The sequence below is a fragment of the Notechis scutatus genome, chromosome 2 (assembly GCF_049901735.1).
Source record: "Notechis scutatus isolate UNSWTSFEM ecotype Mainland chromosome 2, rNotScu1.2, whole genome shotgun sequence".
In the NCBI taxonomy this organism is placed as follows: domain Eukaryota; kingdom Metazoa; phylum Chordata; class Lepidosauria; order Squamata; family Elapidae; genus Notechis; species Notechis scutatus.
In genome coordinates this window covers 149,416,820-149,442,005 of record NC_142010.1, presented here as the reverse complement: position 1 = coordinate 149,442,005, position 25,186 = coordinate 149,416,820, and the positions used below count along the sequence as shown (strand labels likewise).

General features: G+C 41.1%; 1 protein-coding gene across 8 annotated transcripts in view; it reads right to left on the bottom strand.

Annotated features, from left to right (window-relative positions):
- Positions 1–25,186, bottom strand: part of CDK16 (cyclin dependent kinase 16) — an 85,398-nt gene that overhangs the window by 3,278 nt on the left and 56,934 nt on the right. For 4 of the 8 annotated variants that reach the window (XM_087956639.1, XM_026684122.2, XM_087956641.1 and 1 more), the window contains 9 exons: positions 23,520–23,634; positions 20,268–20,362; positions 18,955–19,017; positions 13,137–13,260; positions 12,728–12,848; positions 10,847–10,944; positions 10,272–10,377; positions 9,556–9,598; positions 8,114–8,432 (listed from right to left, as the gene is read on the bottom strand). In XM_087956639.1, the coding sequence (XP_087812765.1) occupies positions 8,229–8,432; positions 9,556–9,598; positions 10,272–10,377; positions 10,847–10,944; positions 12,728–12,848; positions 13,137–13,260; positions 18,955–19,017; positions 20,268–20,362; positions 23,520–23,634 (969 nt within the window). In that variant the 3' untranslated portion in view covers positions 8,114–8,228. Of the gene's footprint in view, positions 1–518; positions 597–8,112; positions 8,433–9,555; positions 9,599–10,271; positions 10,378–10,846; positions 10,945–12,727; positions 12,849–13,136; positions 13,261–18,954; positions 19,018–20,267; positions 20,363–23,519; positions 23,635–25,186 lie in introns of those variants that run through there. The other 4 variants (XM_026684123.2, XM_087956642.1, XM_087956643.1 and 1 more) reach the window with 3 other exon arrangements.

Sequence of the window (25,186 nt, the reverse complement as noted above, 5' to 3'; positions counted from 1 at the left end):
GCTCCACTTTCCCTACTTCTGATCCCAAATTTCTTTAGATTTGAACTACTGGGGAAAGCTTTGAATTGGGGATGCACTGAGCTAAAAAGACTCAGATTTGAAACAGAGGTGCCACGAAGACTCTAGTCAGGGTGACTGAGAGAGGGGAGGATGCCAACTCATGATGCCGAGAACAGGAAGAAGTGAAAATGGAAGTGGGTGGGGCACAGATACCTGGCCTGGTGGCTACAGTTCAGTGTCCATTAACTGGAACATGGTTCCTACTTTATGGGAGGGTGAGAGTGGTTACTGCATAACTACACACACAGATGTAGTGTTAAGCAGGGAGATGGGGAAAGTCTGCTTCTCCAAGAGAAGCAGTTTTTGGAGATAGGAAGGGACTATCAAGGTGCCCTTTCAAGTACCAAGAAATGTGGGCCACCCGTTCAGGGGAGGAAGAAATTTTATTCAAAACTGAGGGCTAAACGAAAAAGCGGAGGGAATCCTGTGGACAGAATTGCTCGACAACCACTTCTCACCTGATTCAGGCAGGGAAGCAGATCTCAGCCCAGTCTCTTTCTGTAACTGAATCTCCTTTAGTGCAAATATTGATGTTGCTACAGGAAAAGAACAAAAAAGACACAAAGCCAGTGAGATCACCCCAAGTACTAGGCCTGCTATTCTATCATGCTAGCATGTGAACTGATAAAAGGATAAAAGTAATTTGAACAAGTATGTGTGTGTGTGTGTGCGTGAGAGAGAGAGAGAGAGAGAGAGAGAGAGAACATATTGGCAAATTTTTGAATCAATTTTTATGGATTTTATCTCATTAAGGGATGTAGTAGATATTTGTTTCCTGCTGATCAATCATTTTGATCCTGAAAGACTGTCTAGACAAGTCCCTGCAGTTTTTGTGGCAAGTTTTCAGAAGTGGTTTGCCATTGCCTTCTAACTAGGGCTGAAAGAAAGTGACTGACCTAAGTCCCCTCAACTGGCTTTGTATCTAAATCAGGAAGAAAACTTAATAGTCTTCCAGTTTCTAGCCTGATGTCTTAACGACCATACCAATCTGTGTACATTCAAGTCATGCATTCTTCATTGAGCTTTGATGTATGGAAAAATGAAAGTTATCAATCAGTTAATGAATGTTAGTGGTTCTGTTACTATTCTGTTACTATATTTAATGTGGTGAACTATATATTGCATATTATGCAGTTCAAATGTTTTTGGCCCATTTGAAACTCTAGAACAGTGGTACATAAAGTAATACATTAAAGGAAAGTATAACAAAAAATGTTATCACAATAGATTTGTGTAAAACATGTGAAGGTGAAGTTTCATTTAATTTCATGCTATGCATTCTCAACAAGTATTTAAAATTCTTAGAGAATAAATTCATCAAAAATAAATATCAGCATTATGGGAACAAAAACATCAAATAGGCCTTACATGGGAAGACTAAGGGCTCTTCCCCACAACCTGCTAACCACAGATGGAAATCTATTTTTAAATGGATATAGAAGGCTTGTCCAGATAATGTTGGGCTGACCTCAGCAGACCTACCCAGAAGGCAGCCTGAACTTATCTTCCTGATCCAGTTTTAAAGCGGTTTGCCGGTTTCTTCCAACATAAACTGGAATGGAAGGGGTCTGTACCAAGATACAGTTAGGGGTAGGATACCTATGCCACCCTAGCTATTAGTCACTGACTTTTGTGTGGCAGGGATTTGTGTGTGTGTGGGGGGGGGGGACATGGGATCTCCTGCCATGCCAAAAAAAAAACACCTTTCCCACCTCTTTTGCCAAACCATAGATAATGGGGAAAGCAAGAAAAAGAGGGAAAGTGGCTTTTTGGTGCCCAAAGAGCCCCTTTCCCTGCTTTCCTTCCCCAAGGGGAGGACACTAGAATAGAAGCAACTCTGTAGTTAGCTCCCTGCCACTTACAAGCCTAGGAAGAAAAAGTGGCGGGACAGGGGAAGAGAAATGGAAATAAAACTGCTTCCTGTCCTTCTCCATCATTGCTTCTTCTCACGCCCAGGAGAAGGATGGTAGCCAGATTTCCAATCTCATAGATTTGTTGAAGTGGGAGAGGGAGGGGAGGGAGAGAGGGGAGAGGGAGGGGGAGAGGAGGGGGAGGAGGAGGAGGGAGGAGGAGGAGGAGGAGGAGGAGGAGGAGGAGGAGGAGGAGGAGGAAGAAGAAGAAGAAGAAGAAGAAGAAGAAGAAGAAGAAGAAGAAGAAGAAGAAGAAGAAGAAGAAGAAGAGGAGGAGGAGGAGGAGGAGGAGGAGGAGGAGGAGGAGGAGGAGGAGGAGGAGGAGGAGGAGGAGGAGGAGGAGGAAGAAGAAGAAGAAGAAGAAGAAGAAGAAGAAGAAGAAGAAGAAGAAGAAGAAGAAGAGGAGGAGGAGGAGGAGGAGGAGGAGGAGGAGGAGGAGGAGGAGGAGAAGGAAGAAGAGGAAGAGGAAGAAGAGGAAGAAGAGGAAGAAGAAGAAGAAGAAGAAGAAGAAGAAGAAGAAGAAGAAGAAGAAGAAGAAGAAGAAGAAGAAGAAGAAGAAGAAGAAGGGCTCACTGAATGACAGAGGTGTCAAAGTGGCGGCCCACAGACCAATTGGGTCATGTGCAGGCCATGCCCACCCCAACTCCTGAAAGGGGAAAAAACATCGCGCTATGTCATGTGATAGCAACATGACACGGCGAGTTTGACACCCATGCTCTCTAAGATCACCAAGCTAACAGTCCTGTAGTCTTCTGCTGTCAGCACCTGACACCAAAGGTGTTCCCCATTCAGTCTTCTCCCTGCCCTTCTTCTGCCTTGTTGAGACAGAGAAGAAGATGGAATTGAGGTCAGTATTTCCTTTGGCCAGCATATTAAAGCAGGTTAATTAAAGCTAGGCTAAATAAAAATGGATAGGAGAAGCAGGAAGCAGGTTGGTGCGGTGTAAGTCTAAGGAAAAGACCCTTCATACAATGTGCCACAGTGTCAAATGGTAAACATCTAGATCTTCTGTCCTTTGTGATTCCCAATTGACAGGAATTGTGAAGATAGCTGTCATATGCTGAAGTAACTGATCAGACTTGCACTCCAGCCTTTAGCAGTGTACTACATACACTAACCCACTGGATTAGCTGAGTAACAAAATAACTGCAAAAAGAGCATGGGTACCCTTCAATTCTTAGCCCATCAATGGAAACATCCTCTCCAGTTAACCACTACATCATAACTGAGAAGTTAAAAGAAGTTAATGGAGATGTCATTCATGGCAAGAATTGGGCATAGCATGCAAATGAATTCATGGTCCTTTTATCATCCACTTCGTGTTTTCATCACACGCCCTTCTCTTAACCTTGTTCTCATTCACTACTTGACATCTCTGGCCTCTCTCCCTCCCAAGCCTGCACTTACTGTCTGGAAGTTTGAGGACTCTTTCTCCCAGACTGTGGAAGAACAGGTGACGCATGGCCTCATCTGCAGAGATCCGCTTCCTGCCCTCAAACTGCATTTGGGGAGAGAAAAAGAAAGAATAGAAAAGAGATCAATCCTACTGATTCAATGGCATCTAGCTTTTTGGTCCTAACACAAAAGCATTTTTCCCCAAAAGTTATCACATTGTTGGAATCACAGGTGTGCCCCACAGATAACTCAAGGTGGTGAATATAATTCAAGACACTTTCCTCCTCCTCTTTTCCCCACAATAACCCCGTGAGGTGAATTGAGCTGACAGAGTTGCCCAAGGTCACCCAGTCGGCTTTCATGGTTAAGGCGGGACTTGAAGTCAGTCTCCTACTTTTTTAGCCAGGTGTCTTAACAAGTAGGCCAAACTGGGTGGAAAAACCCAAGGATTTGAACTATCTTCAGTTACCAGAATACTGTGAATTGTAAAATATCTCTAATCAAGTGCTAACTACATATAGCACTTTTTTTTTAAGCATACAGATTTTACACTTCCAGGCAGGCTGTAAACAACCCACAGGAGCTGCATATGGGAGGCTGTCAATCCATGCCTAATGCAAAATATTTGAATTAGTGGATCAAAAGTTTCACCTATTTTGACCAACGGACAAATGAGTAAAACCCTGCCAGCAATGACCTGCAAAGCAAGCTAAGGGGCTGAAACCTATAGTGTTCCTAAATGCTTCTACTTCTCCATCTACAGCCACATGCCATATTAAGCATCCACAGATAGTACACTGAGAAATTAAGGCAAACAAAGCAGAATTATTTCTGCAGGAGCACCTGCTCTATGAGGGATCCACTTGATGGATCCTTTTTAATGTATCCCACTTTGGAATTTGTTTTGTTTTGTGTGTACGCATATACATGCAGACATTCCCAAAGAATAGCTCTGCAACAGTCCTTGAGGTCACTTGAGGTCCTAATTGGTAGCCCATTCTGTCCAGTGCATTTATTTTGGGGGGACAAGAAGTCAATACTTTCTTTATATGATCTCTATTTGTTAATGAGGTTGATGGTTGCCTGTTTGCCCACGGCAGGGAATATTTTTCCACTGCTTGGGGATGGGAAAGGAATGTAAGGAGTTTAAGATTCCTAGAAGAAAGGGTCAGAGACCTCAAAACCTTAATTCTCCAACAACAACAAAATGAAATAACTGCTCACCTGTAGCAGCTTTCCTAAAAGATCAACCCCATCATTGTCTAGCCTGTACAATTAGGAGAGAAAAGAAAGGTCAGATTCATTAATTTCCCGAAGAAAACTGAGGCTTTGCTTCCTGGGACTGTTATTCTCTGACACAACATCTGAAGATGTAAAATAGTTCATGTCCCTAAGTCAAGTATTCGTTTGGAACTGCACCAAAAGTCATCCATGTTTCTTCCACCCTTAGGAACCAAACAGTGATCTTGTTAATCCCCTTTCTTCCCAAGAAAGCACAAAGATTTTAACCAAATGCTCATTGATGCATCTTGGCAACTTCCTTGCCTGGAATTCAGCAGAGAAGGTACTCCAGACAAAACTCTTTGCCTGCATCTCTGCTGAAAAAAAGAACAACTGGACAGGAAATATCTTCCGTACAAGATCCTGGGAGGACCTGATCCATAGGTTTTTACTTGGGTGCTCTCTTTCCACACTGAAAAAGGGACAAAGAAAGAAAAACTACCTATGGCTGTACAATGATAGTCTCCTTTCTTGTTCTAAAATAAATTTCTATTCTTAATGGTTGAAAGGGTTACATGAAATTGCCCAGAATGTCCTATCCCAACTCTTCTGAGGATGCAGTCATCTTTCTCCTTCTCTTTTATGAGATGACTACAGCAGCTCATCACTCATCAAAAGCTCCCACATCTGAACTATAGTCTGACATTCACCTTGGGGCGTGGTTGATCAGGGCCTCAGAACGGTATTTGGGGTAGTTATACGCTCGGAATTCTTCATTGGACAAGATTCCAGGCCATGTCTCTTCATTGGGTGTCCCTGGCAACAGAGAGAAAAAGCAGAGTTCTGAAAAGGAGTTTTTAAAAAAAGGGACTTCCAATTTTCCTATCACATGAAAGTAGTAAAAAGATGAGAAATAAGATCATTTCAGCAGCATAGCCAAGATACGGGACTTTCCGTCTCCTCAATAGTTTTCACTCCACTCACAAGGATTATTCCTCCCCCCCACCCCCCCTTTGTTCCAGCTCCGTTTCTTCTTCTGAATTGTGTCTTTCAAATTCCAAGTGAGTTCAGAGACACAATTTTTTTAGTGACAGATAGGCTGATCTGGGAGTGTTTTTTTAAAAATGTACTTCATCTTTGATCATCTTATGGTGTTTTAATTGGTATCCCTGAAGAAACTCTTACCCTCCATTTTGAAATTATAGATCAACCTATCTGATTATCTTCCTCTCCTCTGCCTCCCATTTCTTCACTGATTTCTCAGCAATGCAACCTTGGGTAGATATTTACCCAATATCCGAAAAATGAAATGCAGCTGCTCCTCGACTGTGGAGCCTGGGAAGAGCGGCCGCCCTGTGGACATCTCATAGAAAATGCAGCCCACACCCCTGTGGAGAAAGGCAGGCAGATTTCAATATCAGCACACCGAGAAAATAGGAACTTTGTGCTATCAATTAGAATGCCTAACTTTTACATCTTATCTCTGTTGTGATGATTGAACAAGATCACTTGCAGACCGACAAAATGTTTCTATGACTGGATTTTGCTGGTCAGCCAATGATTTTGACGTTTGAAACAATCTTTTAAATTTGGCTTTAAATATAAAATAATCCACATCAAAACATAAGGACGGGTAAATCTATGGTGCAATTAAGGTTTCTAATGACCAATATGTGGTGGCTCACAAGGTTAGAATGCTGGGCTAATGAATCGGCAGTCTCATGTTCGAGACCTGTTGCTGCCATGGGGCAGGGTGAGCTCCCACCACATACTCCAGCTCCTGCCGACCAAGCAGTTTGAAAGTGGGCAACTGTGAGTAGATTAATGGGTACCACTTTGGTGGGCAACTTCACAGGGACATGAAAGGAACCCTCAACTGAGAATACCCCTAGGCAATGGTGATGACACCAGTAAATCTTTTAGCCATGGGAGCACTTCGATGCTTCTGAGATGAAGGGAAAAAAATAGGTGGCATTTTGAAAATATCAAAAAATATTCTTAGGATTTTAAACAGAGCACTGAATTAATCTCTACAAAGTCAATCCCTGTTCCTTGAGGAATGCAGTAGAGACATTCTAGGAATGTACGCAGTGCTCACCAGTAAAGACGATGCTGACAGAACCACTGAGCCTCAAATTATTGTCTGTGGTAATATAACCTATTGATCATTTTATCATTTTCTGTAAGGCCTTTGTATAACTAGCAGTAAGTCTAGGAAGATGTGGGCATTCTTGGTGGGGGTAGGAGTATCTTTGCTCAGAGTGCCTCATTCTGTTTTGATTCTGCCAGTTTAGAAGGAATAGGAAAATGGGTGAAAGTTCAAGGTACAAGATACACAGTTGTGCTTTCTCATGGGACTTTCCAAACTTTCAATCTCATGGGAGAGGGAGGGGGGAGGGGGAGAGGGAGGGGGAGAAGGGGGAGGGGGGAGAAGGAGGAGGAGGAGGAAGAGGAGGAGGAGGAGGAGGAGGAGGAGGAGGAGGAGGAGGAGGAGGAGGAGGAGGAGGAGGAGGAGGAGGAGGAGGAGGAAGAAGAAGAAGAAGAAGAAGAAGAAGAAGAAGAAGAAGAAGAAGAAGAAGAAGAAGAAGAAGAAGAAGAAGAAGAAGAAGAAGAAGAGGAGGAGGAGGAGGAGGAGGAGGAGGAGGAGGAGGAGGAGGAGGAGGAGGAGGAGGAGGAGGAAGAAGAAGAAGAAGAAGAAGAAGAAGAAGAAGAAGAAGAAGAAGAAGAAGAGGGTGAGGAGGAGGAGGAGGAGGAGGAGGAGGAGGAGGAGGAGGAGGAGGAGGAGAAGGAAGAGGAAGAAGAGGAAGAAGAGAAAGAAAAAGAAAAAGAAAAGAAAAAGAAAAGAAAAAGAAGAAGAAGAAGAAGAAGAAGAAGAAGAAGAAGAAGAAGAAGAAGAAGAAGAAGAAGAAGAAGAAGGGCTCACTGAATGACAGAGGTGTCAAAGTGGCGGCCCACAGACCAATTGGGTCATGTGCAGGCCATGCCCACCCCAACTCCTGAAAGGGAAAAAACATCGCGCTATGTCATGTGATAGCAACATGACACGGCGAGTTTGACACCCATGCTCTCTAAGATCACCAAGCTAACAGTCCTGTAGTCTTCTGCTGTCAGCACCTGACACCAAAGGTGTTCCCCATTCAGTCTTCTCCCTGCCTTTCTTCTGCCTTGTTGAGACAGAGAAGAAGATGGAATTGAGGTCAGTATTTCCTTTGGCCAGCATATTAAAGCAGGTTAATTAAAGCTAGGCTAAATAAAAAGGATAGGAGAAGCAGGAAGCAGGTTGGTGCGGTGTAAGTCTAAGGAAAAGACCCTTCATACAATGTGCCACAGTGTCAAATGGTAAACATCTAGATCTTCTGTCCTTTGTGATTCCCAATTGACAGGAATTGTGAAGATAGCTGTCATATGCTGAAGTAACTGATCAGACTTGCACTCCAGCCTTTAGCAGTGTACTACATACACTAACCCACTGGATTAGCTGAGTAACAAAATAACTGCAAAAAGAGCATGGGTACCCTTCAATTCTTAGCCCATCAATGGAAACATCCTCTCCAGTTAACCACTACATCATAACTGAGAAGTTAAAAGAAGTTAATGGAGATGTCATTCATGGCAAGAATTGGGCATAGCATGCAAATGAATTCATGGTCCTTTTATCATCCACTTCGTGTTTTCATCACACGCCCTTCTCTTAACCTTGTTCTCATTCACTACTTGACATCTCTGGCCTCTCTCCCTCCCAAGCCTGCACCTACTGTCTGGAAGTTTGAGGACTCTTTCTCCCAGACTGTGGAAGAACAGGTGACGCATGGCCTCATCTGCAGAGATCCGCTTCCTGCCCTCAAACTGCATTTGGGGAGAGAAAAAGAAAGAATAGAAAAGAGATCAATCCTACTGATTCAATGGCATCTAGCTTTTTGGTCCTAACACAAAAGCATTTTTCCCCAAAAGTTATCACATTGTTGGAATCACAGGTGTGCCCCACAGATAACTCAAGGTGGTGAATATAATTCAAGACACTTTCCTCCTCCTCTTTTCCCCACAATAACCCCGTGAGGTGAATTGAGCTGACAGAGTTGCCCAAGGTCACCCAGTCGGCTTTCATGGTTAAGGCGGGACTTGAAGTCAGTCTCCTACTTTTTTTAGCCAGGTGTCTTAACAAGTAGGCCAAACTGGGTGGAAAAACCCAAGGATTTGAACTATCTTCAGTTACCAGAATACTGTGAATTGTAAAATATCTCTAATCAAGTGCTAACTACATATAGCACTTTTTTTTTAAGCATACAGATTTTACACTTCCAGGCAGGCTGTAAACAACCCACAGGAGCTGCATATGGGAGGCTGTCAATCCATGCCTAATGCAAAATATTTGAATTAGTGGATCAAAAGTTTCACCTATTTTGACCAACGGACAAATGAGTAAAAACCCTGCCAGCAATGACCTGCAAAGCAAGCTAAGGGGCTGAAACCTATAGTGTTCCTAAATGCTTCTACTTCTCCATCTACAGCCACATGCCATATTAAGCATCCACAGATAGTACACTGAGAAATTAAGGCAAACAAAGCAGAATTATTTCTGCAGGAGCACCTGCTCTATGAGGGATCCACTTGATGGATCCTTTTTAATGTATCCCACTTTGGAATTTGTTTTGTTTTGTGTGTACGCACATACATGCAGACATTCCCAAAGAATAGCTCTGCAACAGTCCTTGAGGTCACTTGAGGTCCTAATTGGTAGCCCATTCTGTCCAGTGCATTTATTTTGGGGGGGACAAGAAGTCAATACTTTCTTTATATGATCTCTATTTGTTAATGAGGTTGATGGTTGCCTGTTTGCCACGGCAGGGAATATTTTTCCACTGCTTGGGGATGGGAAAGGAATGTAAGGAGTTTAAGATTCCTAGAAGAAAGGGTCAGAGACCTCAAAACCTTAATTCTCCAACAACAACAAAATGAAATAACTGCTCACCTGTAGCAGCTTTCCTAAAAGATCAACCCCATCATTGTCTAGCCTGTACAATTAGGAGAGAAAAGAAAGGTCAGATTCATTAATTTCCCGAAGAAAACTGAGGCTTTGCTTCCTGGGACTGTTATTCTCTGACACAACATCTGAAGATGTAAAATAGTTCATGTCCCTAAGTCAAGTATTCGTTTGGAACTGCACCAAAAAGTCATCCATGTTTCTTCCACCCTTAGGAACCAAACAGTGATCTTGTTAATCCCCCTTTCTTCCCAAGAAAGCACAAAGATTTTAACCAAATGCTCATTGATGCATCTTGGCAACGTCCTTGCCTGGAATTCAGCAGAGAAGGTACTCCAGACAAAACTCTTTGCCTGCATCTCTGCTGAAAAAAAGAACAACTGGACAGGAAATATCTTCCGTACAAGATCCTGGGAGGACCTGATCCATAGGTTTTTACTTGGGTGTATCTCTTTCCACACTGAAAAAGGGACAAAGAAAGAAAAACTACCTATGGCTGTACAATGAGTCCATCCGTCTCCTTTCTTGTTCTAAAATAAATTTCTATTCTCAATGGTTGAAAGGGTTACATGAAATTGCCCAGAATGTCCTATCCCAACTCTTCTGAGGATGCAGTCATCTTTCTCCTTCTCTTTTATGAGATGACTACAGCAGCTCATCCCTCATCAAAAGCTCCCACGTCTGAACTATAGTCTGACATTCACCTTGGGGCGTGGTTGATCAGGGCCTCAGAACGGTATTTGGGGTAGTTATACGCTCGGAATTCTTCATTGGACAGGATTCCAGGCCATGTCTCTTCATTGGGTGTCCCTGGCAACAGAGAGAAAAAGCAGAGTTCTGAAAAGGAGTTTTTTAAAAAAAGGGACTTCCAATTTTCCTATCACATGAAAGTAGTAAAAAGATGAGAAATAAGATCATTTCAGCAGCATAGCCAAGATACGGGACTTTCCGTCTCCTCAATAGTTTTCACTCCGCTCACAAGGATTTCCCCCACCCCCCCTTTGTTCCAGCTCCGTTTCTTCTTCTGAATTGTGTCTTTCAAATTCCAAGTGAGTTCAGAGACACAATTTTTTTAGTGACAGATAGGCTGATCTGGGAGTGTTTTTTTTTAAAATGTACTTCATCTTTGATCATCTTATGGTGTTTTAATTGGTATCCCTGAAGAAACTCTTACCCTCCATTATGAAATTATAGATCAACCTATCTGATTATCTTCCTTTCCTCTGCCTCCCATTTCTTCACTGATTTCTCAGCAATGCAACCTTGGGTAGATATTTACCCAATATCCGAAAAATGAAATGCAGCTGCTCCTCGACTGTGGAGCCTGGGAAGAGCGGCCGCCCTGTGGACATCTCATAGAAAATGCAGCCCACACCCCTGTGGAGAAAGGCAGGCAGATTTCAATATCAGCACACCGAGAAAATAGGAACTTTGTGCTATCAATTAGAATGCCTAACTTTTACATCTTATCTCTGTTGTGATGACTGAACAAGATCACTTGCAGACCGACAAAATGTTTCTATGACTGGATTTTGCTGGTCAGCCAATGATTTTGACGTTTGAAACAATCTTTTTAAATTTGGCTTTAAATATAAAATAATCCACATCAAAACATAAGGACGGGGTAAATCTATGGTGCAATTAAGGTTTCTAATGACCAATATGTGGTGGCTCACAAGGTTAGAATGCTGGGCTAATGAATTGGCAGTCTCATGTTCAAGACCTGTTGCTGCCATGGGGCAGGGTGAGCTCCCACCACATACTCCAGCTCCTGCCGACCAAGCAGTTTGAAAGTGGGCAACTGTGAGTAGATTAATGGGTACCACTTTGGTGGGCAACTTCACAGGGACATGAAAGGAACCCTCAACTGAGAATACCCCTAGGCAATGGTGATGACACCAGTAAATCTTTTAGCCATGGAAGCACTTCGATGCTTCTGAGATGAAGGGAAAAAATAGGTGGCATTTTGAAAATATCCAAAAATATTCTTAGGATTTTAAACAGAGCACTGAATTAATCTCTACAAAGTCAATCCCTGTTCCTTGAGGAATGCAGTAGAGACATTCTAGGAATGTATGCAGTGCTCACCAGTAAAGACGATGCTGACAGAACCACTGAGCCTCAAATTATTGTCCTCCTCAGAACATTAAATATTATCCCTTATATATTACGGTAAACATCAACTCAGGTGAATAAGTTGACGTCTGCTAGGAAGAGTCTCTGCTTTATAGAACTGATGCTATGCTTCCTGAAAGCCCCACAATGCAGTTTAAAAACAACTAGATGGTTTTTAAACTCACCAACTGAGATGGGAATTTCTGACACTAAGCAATGTGGTCACAAAGAGCGACATCATGTGAATGCACTGTTTCGTGACAAAATTTCTGGTACTTCTGCTTGACATCATTAAGCAAATCATTGTAAGTTGTTACGTGAGGATAACACATGGTTGCCATTTGCAACCACCTACTGTTCCACCTTCCCCGTTAACTTTGCTTGCAGGAATTTGGGGGGGAAAAGTCACAAACTGTGATCATATGACTGTGGGACACTGCAGTGTCATATCTGTGAGCTCAGCAACCAAGTGCCCAGATCACAAAGACACTGTGAAACAACACAAATACAAGGACCAGTCATAAATACCACTTGTTCCGTGTCATCATAATTTTGTGCAGCCACTGAACGAATAGTTGTTAAGTGAGGATCACTTGTACTCTGTTGTAGGAATTGACTGGAATTGGGGAGACCCAAACTGAAATTAGCGGCTTTAGGGGGCCAGCATCTGTGCATTTAGCACTTCCCTCTAGCTTCAGTCCTCTTTTTCTGTTCTACAACCATTTCCTTCCCTAGCTCTAAGTGGCCTAGAGTGTGTGTTTATTAACGGACAAGGCACAGAGCCTCAGTTCTGCATACAAGCCAGGAAGAACAAAGCCTGAACCTTTTCAAAGATAATGGAAAAAACGCAAAACGTATTTCTGAAAACTTGTAATTAACTACCGTAAATTATTTCATGGAGTTCTTTAAACTTAGGAATACTTTTCTGAACTTGGGTATCATTGTGTGGGACAACTGAGTGTCCCACAGTGTGGCAAATGAATAAGTTACCCTAAGGAACCATTAAAAAAAGATCATTCAGAGAGTCAGACAGAAGAATTTGTACCACATGTCAATCTGGGTGGAATATTCTGTCGAGCCCAGCAGAATATCAGGCGGTCGGTACCAAAGTGTTACCACCTCATTGGAGTAGGTCTTGGTGGGGATAGATTTTGCCCGGGCTAATCCTGAAAAAGATAGAAATGCATTTGCAAAACCTTCCACAGAGCAGAAAATACTATTTCAGCGGTTCCTCCTCCTCCTCCTCCTTTTTTAAAACAGTATTACAGTTGATAGAATTGTACCAGTGAAATTTAGTAATATATTGCCAAATATTGGAAGTGTGATGGGAATGAAAAATCTCGTTCAATCCTCATATCATTCCTACCCTCGAGGCCATCAGTTACCAAAAATAAGAGCATGTCAGCCCAAAGATTGCTGGAATATAGATCAAAAAAGGATTTGACGATACTCACCAAAATCTGCTAGTTTGAGCTCCCCTCTCTCGTTAATAAGCAAATTCTGGGGCTTCAAGTCTCGATGCAGCACCTTCTGACGGTGACAGTAGGCTAGGCCACGTAGCAGCTGGAACAGAAACAACTAGAAGAGGGAACAAAGCCATCTAAGTGAATTTTTCTGGGCAAATACAATTTCCCTATCATTCACAGAATAGTTCATATTGCGTATCTTTTACACAGATATTTATATAGAGTAATTGATGTGTACGTTGCTTTCTTTTCCTAATATATTTCCAAATCACACAACAGTGCCACTGTCACGTCAGTAACTAAGATAGTATGAAAGGAAAATACAGGTAGTCCCCAGTTCTGTTCCCCAAATCTGCCCTTTAGTTGAATTTATATGTAAATCAGAAACAGTATTATATATAATATTGTGTAACTAGTATTGTGTAATGAACTTGAAACATTGTGTATTTAACTTGAATTTTGCTACAATAGGCTCTGTACTTAACTATGGATCATCCTTAAACTAAGGCATTGTTAAACTTGGGAATTTGCTACATATAAAGAATTTTTAAAAAAAAATCTCTTTATCGGGCATCACTGCTTGTGATCATCTGGGGAATATGTATCTCCAAAAGCACATTTAGTACATTTAACGTAGGCATGACCAATAGCAGTTCCATTTGAGTCCAAAATTTGCACCATTGACAGGAAGACTATGCAGACAGTGGTAAGGACAGCAGAAAACAATATTGGAAGTTCATTCTCTTCTGTCCAGGACACGGTATACAAGCAATACTTGACCAGGGTCCACAATATTGTCTGAGATGCATCCTCTCCATGAGCGGTTTTCTTTGTTACCTTCTGGGAGGAGGCTTTGCAGTATCGGAAGCAGAACAACAAGATTCTGTAATAGCTTTATACCATATAGTACCAATATTGTTAATTCTCAAGGCTCTTTTTTCTGCTACGTATTCTAAATGGTCTGTGATGATATATATATACTGTGTGTGTGTGTATGTATGTATGTATGTTTCTTTCTTCTTTTTTGAGAATGGGGATCAGAATTTCATTTTTTAATGCCAGTGTGTTCACAGAAAAAAAGTGGCAATAAAGATTATTTTATTTATCTTATATCATATATTCAATTCTTCTCACATATCACATAGGATCCATGATATATTTGTTTGGATTGCAGTCTCCTGGACATACACTTACAGATGATATTTTAGTCCCTGAACATGTGGGAACATAGAACCTCTGTTCCTTTAATACCATTAAAGGAAGATATTAAAAAAATCAAGGTGGGATTATGGGAGCATCTTGGGAAATCCTGATACAGTACATCTGTTACTTTTCAGTAAAACATTAATAATATATATGGAACATTTGACTTGGTCTTTTTTTCTATAATGGAGGGAGGTTATCCATAATTGCTTCTCCCTTTCACTCCATCAGACAGGAACAAATATTCTTTGATGCCCTTATATATAAGGAGAGAGCAATATCCAAGCCTACCGATGGAAATATCAGACAACATGAGAATTCCAAGATTAGTAAAAAGACAGAATATAAAACCCTGATGTTCACAATGAACTGGACATTGAAGAGTTGAATACCTTCTGCCCACTGCAAGGGAAAAAAACTTTAATGATAATCCAATGTTTCTTTTTCCAGAGGGGAGAAGGATATCCACAGCTGGAATCTACCAAAACATTTCCAAAAGTGGTAGGGGCAAACTCTTTTGGCTGGCTGACTGTCATATATGTGGAATGTATACATATTCTGCCAAGGCTTGCACATCTAAACTGTAATGTTGCACAACGGAAGAGATGAATGACCATACAGCTACCTTACTAATGTCTAACAGGACAACTTTAGGGACGAGGGCTAAAGTACGGAAATGGCTGCAATCTTAGTAGAACAAGTTGTGGCCTTGACCAACAGCAGAGCAGCACTTAAAAGAACTATCCAGAACAAGATTCACCTGCAGAGAGTTGCGAACAATTACTCTGTGCTGCAGGAATGGCTGTTGAAATAAAACAATATGAAACCCAAAATGTAAATCTTGACAGTTAGCCACATCTATCTCATGCTAGTCCTTTTTAACCTAGATAAAATAAAAGTTGGGAAGCACAACTCCTATATTATGCTGAAAACATACATCTTTGCATAAATGAAGATCTTAGGCATAGCTAAGATCCTTAGGTTTATATCCTTTATCCTTAAATAGGCATAAATGATGAAATGGTTCCCAGCACGCACAAAATCGTATGTGGCATTGCAAGTTCAGAAATATGACAGATTGAAATAACAGCAATTAATTATTCTGAACAGTGATAGAAAAAATGGGAAGTATAAAGCAGGCCTGGAGGCCACCTAAAACTTAACATGTCTTCCACAACTGCTGCCTGTATTGAGAATCAAAAGAAATAATTCAGTTCTCAAAATGGCGACATGAAGAGAGGTTTTCCCAAGCTTCATAGTGATTCTTACCTAAGATCAATTGGTCAATCAAAGCAATCAGCTTTGGATGTACTCCACCAAAATAGAAATCAGGTGCAACAACTGACGACATAATTTAGAGGTCTTCCTTACACTTACCGTATTTATCGGGCGTATAACACGCACTGGCGTATAACACGCATCTTCATTTTAAGGGGGAAATTTCAGGAAAAAAAAATTTAAAAAATTCTGCCTGCCTGCCTTAGTTTCTGGTTGTTTGGGAGCAGCTTCGGCTGAGAATAATAACTATTCGCCTCTTTTACTCAGCCGAAGCTGTTCCGATTCAACCATTAACGAAGGCAGGCAGGCAGGCAGAACGGAGCACTGCGGGCGGGCGGGCGGGCGGACGGGGTGGGGGTGAGGGAGAGCGACAGGAAAAGCCCCCGCTTCTTTGAAGCAGTTTCTTCCTGTGCTGGTGGAGGAGCGAGAGAGCAACTGAGAGAGCTGACCCAGAGAGGAGGACAGGCTTCGGTTGCTTCCTCCCTCCCCTTCTTTCATTTGTGTCCTTGATCCCGATCCCAGCAGCATTCACCGAAGGCTTCTTAACATTATATCGGCGTATAACACGCGCACATCATTTGCCCCTATTTTCAGGGGGAAAAAGTGCGTGTTATACGCCGATAAATACGGTACTACTTCATTCAGGTCAGATACGCATAGACTGTGGTATGTTCAACCAGGAGCATATGGTATAGAACAGGGGTGTGAAACTGGCGGCCTGTAAGCTGGGGATGCATCACTCCCACCCCAACTCCACAAATGGGAAAAACATTGTGAAACATCACATGACGGCAACGTGACGCAGCGAGTTTGATACCCATGGTATAGAAGATGACTGAAGCTAAGCAGAGCCAGATGAATGACCTTGAACTCCAGGAAGTTGAAGGAAGAAGCAATAGCCCTTAGCTTTGCAGCACAAATAAAGCCACGGATAGCTGATCTAGCTAGTTACTACTGTTGGAGGAGCTCAAGAGCACAAAGTTTTTCCCTGTTGAAATCGTGGAGATGTTCCCTTACAAAAAGGCAGCCAAGCCAGTGACTCCATGACCTCACAACTATTTCCTTCAGAAATGGCAGAAGTTCCAACAGAATGATCCAAGAATGATCCTTCATCTATGCCTGCAACCATGACTTCCTGGAGATGAGCTAGAGTTAGCACATGTAAGGGCAATCCGACAAGGCTCTTTATCTCCCTTGTTCTTTGAAATGCAGGCTGTAGTTAAATTTTTAATACTGTACCGAAGTGCACAACGAGTGGGAAAAAGCTGTGTCTTTCTAGGTTGCCTCCTATCCCTCCCAGACTGATCAGACACAAAGTCACTGTCTTACTCAGCAGATACTAAAACAGACCTCATGAAAAAAATCATCTAGGTAAAGATAAACATGAATTTCCCAATCCCACAGAAACATCACCAATGTCAACAGGGAGTGTTTTAGGAACCAACGTCCAGCTGAAGGAGAAAGTGTTAGGAATATAAGTCACCTAACAGGTATTTGGGTTAGAAATATATAAACCAGGATAAACATTTTAGTACTATATCTTTAAGGGAATGCAAGAGCATGCAATTGGGTGTGGTTTCTCAAACAGCCATAAGATGGAGCCAGAAACCTGGGTTGTTTACTCTTAGTCTCAGAAGAGAGTGTGTCTGAGTATCTCTGTTTCCTTCTGTTGGGAAAGTATTGCCGTTGTTCCATTTCTTCTAATTGACTGATATTACTGGATTTAATGTAAGTCTGATACTGAACTGTTTTTGACACTGGACTTTGTTACTGGATTATCCCTGAATTGAAAAACTGACTGATTTACTTGTGAATGACTTTGAATTGCTTATTTTGGACTTTGCTTAAACCTTTCTGGAAGTAAAAACCTACATTTACTGTACAGTGTATCTGTGTGCTCTGTGTGTATTATCCAAACACTTCTCTCAAATACGTCTCCCTGTATGCGCTCATTCTCCTAACGGGGAATTTCCTCAACAGAAAGTATCTTGAAAACAGTTCTCCAAACATTTTAACCAGAGGAACTGGTTGGCGAAAGGGGTGGATTAAAATATGCAGACCAGCCTCCTGAAGATCCAGGGAAGCCAGAATGTTTTAGCCTATGAGACATTCCATGATGGAATCCAACGACTCCTTACAAAGCCTGCAATGTTCTATGTGCTGATTCTCCCCACTTCAAACCTAGTGGGGTTCTCCTCCTCATTGCTTCTTCCCGGGAACCACAACTTATACATAAAGTAGCACTTGAGGCTCTTTCTGCAGGAAGAAATAGTTCACTGGCCTTGATGGCCAGAAAAAGATCTATCACCACTTCTAGTATTTGACAATCCTTCTGATTTCAAACCCGAGGGGAAGAAATGAAGAAATCCCACAGAAAAATTTGGAACGCAGTGAAATATCTCCACTGCACGTGCGAAGTATTCAAGAGTCTGATGTTGTGAGCCAACAATACTTTTACAAGTATTACAATGAAACCAGTGTTGCTGTCATTGCTATTTGTGAGTCCCTTTGCAAAGACGGGAACACTAGAACCTCTAAAAGGAAGATGGGAAGGTTATTGTTTCAGCTGTATGAGAGCCTAGATTCAACAGGGACTGTTCAAAGTTACAACGGCACTGAAAAAGATTACCTATGACCATTTTTCACGCTTATGACCGTTGCAGCATCCCCATGGTCGCATCGTTTACATTTGGATGCTTGACATCTGATTCACATTTATGACAGTTGCAGTGTCCTGAGGTCATGTGATCACCTTCTACAACCTTCTGACAAGCAAAGTGTCAGGGATGTGACTTCTCCAATAGGACACAACAGTCTCCAAGAGTCACCCATCATGCTCTCCAATAAACTTCTTATGCTCTGACAACTTTGGGTTGCTGAGTTGATATCCAGGCATTTCAAGAATGCCTTGTTTTCCCACACTCCCTTTTTCTGGCAGCTAAAAAGACCAAAGGAGTATCTTTTTAGTTGACACAAAGTCAATGGGAAAACCAGATTCACTTGCCAAATGTTGTTACTATTGTAACAACTGCAATGATTCACTTAACAAATGTGGCAAGAAAAGTCCATGATTCACTTAACAAATGTGGCAAAAATCCATGATTCACTTAACAAATGTGGCAAGAAAAGTCGTAAAAGGGGGCAAGACTCATTTAACAAATTTCTCACTTAACCACATAAATGCTGGGCTCAGTTGTGGTTGTAAGCTGAGGACTGCCTTTAATCTGAGTCTTTGCTGGCACTGTAAGCAATTCTTCTATCACTGAAGAAGCTGAAAGCAATCGCTGAAAGGAAAGGATCAGCCGTACTAAGAATTAATCCTTACCTTCACATTGTGCATGTTTATTACGTTCCCACAATCATCTAGATACTGTTTGAGGTCTTTATCCTGTGAAAGAAAAGGACAGGGTTTTATCTCTGTTACATTTAGTGTTTCAACAAGGTAATATTGTTCCAACAATTACATCAGAAGGTCTTAATGCAAGGTAATCAAACACAGACTAGCAGACACAGCTTTACAGCTGGAAGATACACTGTGTGTTGTTCCCACTCCTCTCAAGATATAATGGGCCAATATAGCAATCTGAGAACCTGAGGTACCCCAAGCCTCTGCCTCAACAGAATTCCAGCTTGAGTAACCTGAACTGAAGTAAGAGGGGGGGGCATCAGATACTCCATGCCAGCTGGTTCCCAGGCTGACTCATCTTAATGAAGGCATGTGCAATGAGTAGAATGGGTTTAATTGGGAGCTATGGTGATCCCTCTATAGATACAGGCAATTCATCACTCTCTTTTAACAACCCCATAATCCCTTGCAGGGTGAAATCTGGGCAACTGAATGGAGCTGAGTGTTACTGGCCGGATGCCCTTCCTGTTGCCAATGCAGAGGTTCCCCCCCCCCCCTCCCCAGTAGATATATTCTCAGTGTGCCCAGAGAGAGAAATATCTGCTTCTACCTAGGATCAAACTCACAGCCTCCTTTTTTGTAATGCGAGTGCCACCTCTATGACACCGCACCACTCCCTATAGATACAAGCAACTGAATTAGGAAAATGAAGCCTGGGAGCTGATGGAAGCCGGTCCCTGATCCAATTCTTTATTCATAGCTCCACCAAGAAGCATTGACCAAAAATATTACAAGCCACTTATCTTTGACTTTTCTTGCTACGTTTGTTAAGTGAAGCTTCCCGTGTGAAGCAAGAAGAGATCATAGAGATCTACAATATATACTTGTTTTATTTAGAGATCAAATACATGGAACACTTTACCTTCTTAGAAGGAGGGGTTATTGTGTCATTTATTCAGCTTTTGGAACTTAACCTTTGAGAACTACTGTCGGTTCCACCCAAGCTACAAAACTTGCTGCTAAAGTGGCTGTTCCAAAAACAAGCAGAGAATTCTCTCAAAAGTACTTGAACTCTCCCAGAAAACTACAGTTCCCCAAAATCTTCAGAAGGGTGTCTCTACTGCCTGGAGTTTAAGGACCATCCTTTTCTCAAACCAAAGTGGCAGCTTGCACATAAGGAAAGTTGGTGGTGACTCTGAATTTTCTAGATCTTAAAGAGAATTGGATTTTCAGACATAAAAGAAAGTTGTGTTCCAATTTATTTCATTCCCTCCCTTCCTCTATCTACTCACCAAATACTCGAAGACGAGAGTCAGGGATTTCTCCGTATGGATGATATCATGCAGGGTCACTATGTTGGCATGTTTCAAATCTTTTAGAAGTGAAACTGTAAGAGAAAGAAAGATGGGAGACATGAGATCTGCACCACAAACATTTCTAACGCAATCATTTCCAAATAGGTGGCTTTGAGAGAATTATTTGAACATAACACAAAAGAAAAGAATTCAAGTTCCTGGGAGCTCAAAACATACTTAAAGGAGCCATTTGTTGCACTGTTCCAAAATGCAGTATTCTAGCCTTGAATTCAATTATGGGAGAGAAAGCTAAGGACCAAATTTTCTCTGTATAGATGACTAGAACTGCAATCCAGGGCTGCAAGGGATATGACTGCAAGGAGTGCTTAGCTACGTACATTGGCCATTTTGCCTCTCTGTAATATCAATAATGTTCTTTCTTTCCTCCTTATGCAGATACAAAGGGAGGGAGATCTATCTTCATACATTGTTTTATAGGGCCAATGAGACTGGAGGAGTTTGGGGAAGAATGGTCAGGATGAATGGGTTGCATCCCATCCGGTGTACCTATTGGCTTGCTTCTTTGCGCTTTCATTTCTCCATGTGACTGCATGCCTAAGCACTTCTACTTTTTAATGGCTTGAGAACCAGTTGCCCTGTTTAACGTTGGTGTCAACGTCCGCCTTAATTACATTAGAAAAATGTAGGGTCCTGCTGACAGCCTAGCAATACATCTCTTGCATGTTGGCGGAAAGACTGCAGCAAATTCTGAATTCAACTTACGACCACAATTGAGCCCAACATTTCCGCTGCTAAGCGAGCCATTTGTTAAGTGAGTTTTGCCCCATTCTACGACCTTCCTTGCCACAGTGGTTAAGGGAAAACACTGAAGTTGTTCCGTTGTAACATGGTTGTTAAAATAAAACTGGCTTCCCATGGACTTTGCAGCAGAAATTTTAGCCTCAATGATAGTCATAAGTCAAGGACTACCTGTACTGAAGAACATCAATAAGGTGAGCCACATGAAATGCCAAGACTGATTGAAATTTCCCTTTGAGTAATCTGCCAATTGTCCTTAATCATTAAAGTTCGTCGACATTTTTGATGTGAAACTTGGTGGTTGTCACAAGTATGTTTTGTTCGTGATCATACAAATCAACATTTCTCAATTCACTACCTGTACACTTTTTGGGCCCAGCAACACACAGTATTCACCTCAATGCATTCATCACTGTAAGCAACCTACACTCAGCAATGGCAGTCAAAAGTACAGTTCAGCACATGAAATGAGTAAATTGACATTTGACATAAGAGAACAAGAAGATAAACAATTTTATAAGATATGGGGTTTATTTTATCAATGGTTAGAAAAAAAAATATGGAAATGAAATATGTTAGAGAATTTTACAATATAAGGATAATAGAATTATACAGAATATAATATAAAGATGTATTACCATTGATAACATGAATTGTTTTATTATAAATTAATTTAAAATTTTGAATATCTCGTATAAAATGAGGGAATAATAGTTTAGTCAAATAAATGATTAACAATGATAATAATGTATACATATACATTAGATTGATAATATGAGAATTTATATAAACAACTGTAAGTGAGGACTAGGGAGAGGATGCACAAAAAAATTGTAACCGACACACTGTATGTATGTAATTGGAAGATGGTTTTATGTTTTATGTCTTGTTTGTGTATGTTTGTCTAAAAATAAAAAAAAATCTTTTTTAAAAAAAAGTACAGTTCAACACATTGTTTAAAGTGAATACTGACTGTAGGTTTCTATTTCACAAACAGCAACCCAGCCTTTCTTCACAGCAACTTTCCCCCAATGAAATGAAAGAACAGACACACCAGAGCTTCTAATATGGGCAGTCCTCAACTTATGACCACAATTGAGCCCAACAGTTATGTTGCTAAGTGAGAAATTTGTTAAGTGAGTTTTGCCCCACTTTACGGCTTTTCTTGCCACATTTGTTAAGTGAATCACTGCAGTTCTTAAATTAGTAACACAGTTTGTTAAGTGAATCTGGCTTCCCCATTGACTTTGCTTGTCACAAGGTTGCAAAAGGTGATCACATGTTCCTGGGGCACTGCAACTGTCGTAAGTATGAGTCAGTTGCCAGGTACCTGAATTTTGATCACCTGACCATGGGGATACTGCAATGGTCGTAAGTGTGAAAATTGGTCATAATTCACTTTTTTTCAGAGCCATTGTAACTTCAAATGGCCACCAAGTGAACTGTTATAAGTTGAAGACTATCAATACAGGTAGTCCCTTGACTTATAATAGTCTGTTTAGTGACCATTCAAAGTTATAACGGCACTGAAAAAAGGAACTTATGACCATTTTTCACAGTTATGGCCTTTGCAGCAGCCCCACGATTATGTAATCAAAATTCAGATGCTTTTGGATCATATTTATGACATATTTATGACTGTTGCCATGTCCTAAAGTCATAAAAATCCATTTTTGTGATCTTCTAACAAGTAGTCAATGGGGAAGCCAGGTTCACTTAACAACCGGGTTACTAACATAACAACTTCAGTGATTCACTTAATAACTGTGGCAAGAAAGGTTGTAAAATGGGACAAAAACTCACTTAACAAATGTCTCACTTAACCACAGAAATTTTGGGCTCAATTGTGGTCGTAAGTTGAGGACTACCTGTATTGCCATCTGCTAGCAAGTCCCAATGCTCATTATTCAGCCCTTGTGGTTTGTAGATGGTTAAAATGAAAATGTCACTTGCAGTTCTGTCTCTCTATACATCTAACTCATCCAGACCTTGACTGAATCCCACACTGCATTTCTTACTATGATTTTTTTTTTCATGTTCAATGCCCATCTACTGCAGCCTTCCCTGCTTTGACATGCTCTAAATTGCTCCATGCCAGCAGGACCGTATCTGAAGAATATGGGATTAGGAAAGGCTGAACTAAACGTTTGGTAAATGACTCCTCTATGTAGAGTTATGGCTGTTTGCCTCAGATGAATGCTATGCTTTTCTTTGCTTTCAAAGTCTACAGGTTCTTATAACCTCCCATTACTTGATAGCTACTACATGAAGCTCTCAAGGCAGCTTATCAGCGGGGCAATTCTATATCAAGCCAGCCAGTTTTCAGGATTCTTTTCTTTCAAATAATATCTTCCCACAGTTTCTGTTAAAAAGACAAAATAATGCAAGAGTTCTTTGAAAGACCTGGAAGAAGTGGCTACAGGTTTATACCTTCCCGAATGGCTGTGCAAGGGGCGCCCTCTTCATGCTCAAGACGGATCTCCTTCAAAGCCACTAAGTTGTCAGTGAGCTTACTCTTTCCCTTGTAGACAGTGGCATAGGTTCCCTGATGTGGAAGAGGCAAAATTTAAGTTAACACCCAACATGGTACTTGTAAAGTAATGAGAGTAATGGGGTATTTACATTTTTAAATTGCATAGAGATTATTGTATGGTTGGTTGTGTTTAGTTCAATTTTTTTCTTTTAGTGGTGTTTGTCCAGTTTTACTTTGTGGAAGAGCACCTCATTTCGTTGCACCCGCTAGCGAGTGTAATGACAAATAAATTCTTATGTCTTATGTCTTTAAACTGGCCAGAGTCTCTTAAGGCAGTGAGATGGCTGGTGTACAAAGGTGATTAAATAATTTATTTATTTAAAAAAAACAAGTTTTATTTCAGTTTTCCATATTTTAAAAACATCTCTTTTTAGTGAGCAGCATGAATACAGGCTTCCACATTGACATACAAATATGACCATGGTTACACATTCAGTTTTTATATTCAACTTCTTATCTTAATGATGCTTTTATACATTGTCTATTTTATTGTATTATTCCAAGCGTTTGCTAATAATTTCTGAGGAATAAGTATCCTGTCATCTTCTATAAGCACCAGCCCATCCTTCAGCTTTTGCATTTCACCCCACGCTTAAGATTCAAAACTGCAGCTTCAACATGAGAATTATTTCAATGTGACCTCTTTGTCTCTCATTCCTTTTCTCATCCTCATCCCACCCCGAAGTTCCTTCTCTACGTAATTCCTAACTTCGCAGGCTTAAACTTCCCTAAAATAGGAAAAACTATCTCTGAAGTTGTACCGATCGGACAAACTTGTCGTTTCAATGAGAACAATCCCTCCTTTATTGACTGTTCACCCAACTTCTTTGTTACCAATTCACTAGTGGCAGTGACATTTCTACTCTTCCGGCGGAAGAAAATACACATAACTCAGGGTTGAACTGTGGAGTCCTCGCTGTTCTCTGAGCTTAGTTGTTTTATGACCCGACTAGGTAACATCATCAGTGCCAATGAGTGTGGAATTTCCTCTTTCTTTGGCGAGAAAACCGCATGCCCACCAACACTGGCCGAATAAGTTACTACAGTATGTATAAACAGAGAGCAAATCCCACACTCACAGACGCTGATGATGTTACCTACTCAGGTAATGAAATATCTGCAAGCAAACAGCCAAGCTCAGAGAGTACCAAAGACATCACATTTATACTCTTCACAACCACAGTGATAACTATGTCCAATTTGCAGCAAATATGGGAGTCTGGTACTTGGATTTGCAAGCCCCTCCCAGGCTTGTTTGGATAACAATAAATTAGGCATAGCACTAGGCACATATACTGGTAGAAAGATACCTGTAACCAATCTAGTTTTATCAGGACAGGAGTGTCTCTGACCAGGAATAGATGGGAATATTTTGTCCCTGATTTTAAAGGTTCGAAACAGTTAATGCTTTTCTTTATTTATCTTTTTAAAGCCCTGAAGTAGGCCATTAACAAGCCATTCAACAAACCCTCAAAGATGAAATGGGGTAAAACTGGAGCTCTGGATATTAGCTGAGAAATATAAAATTACAAGTGCAGGTGGCTTCTTTCTTGGGGCAAGGGAA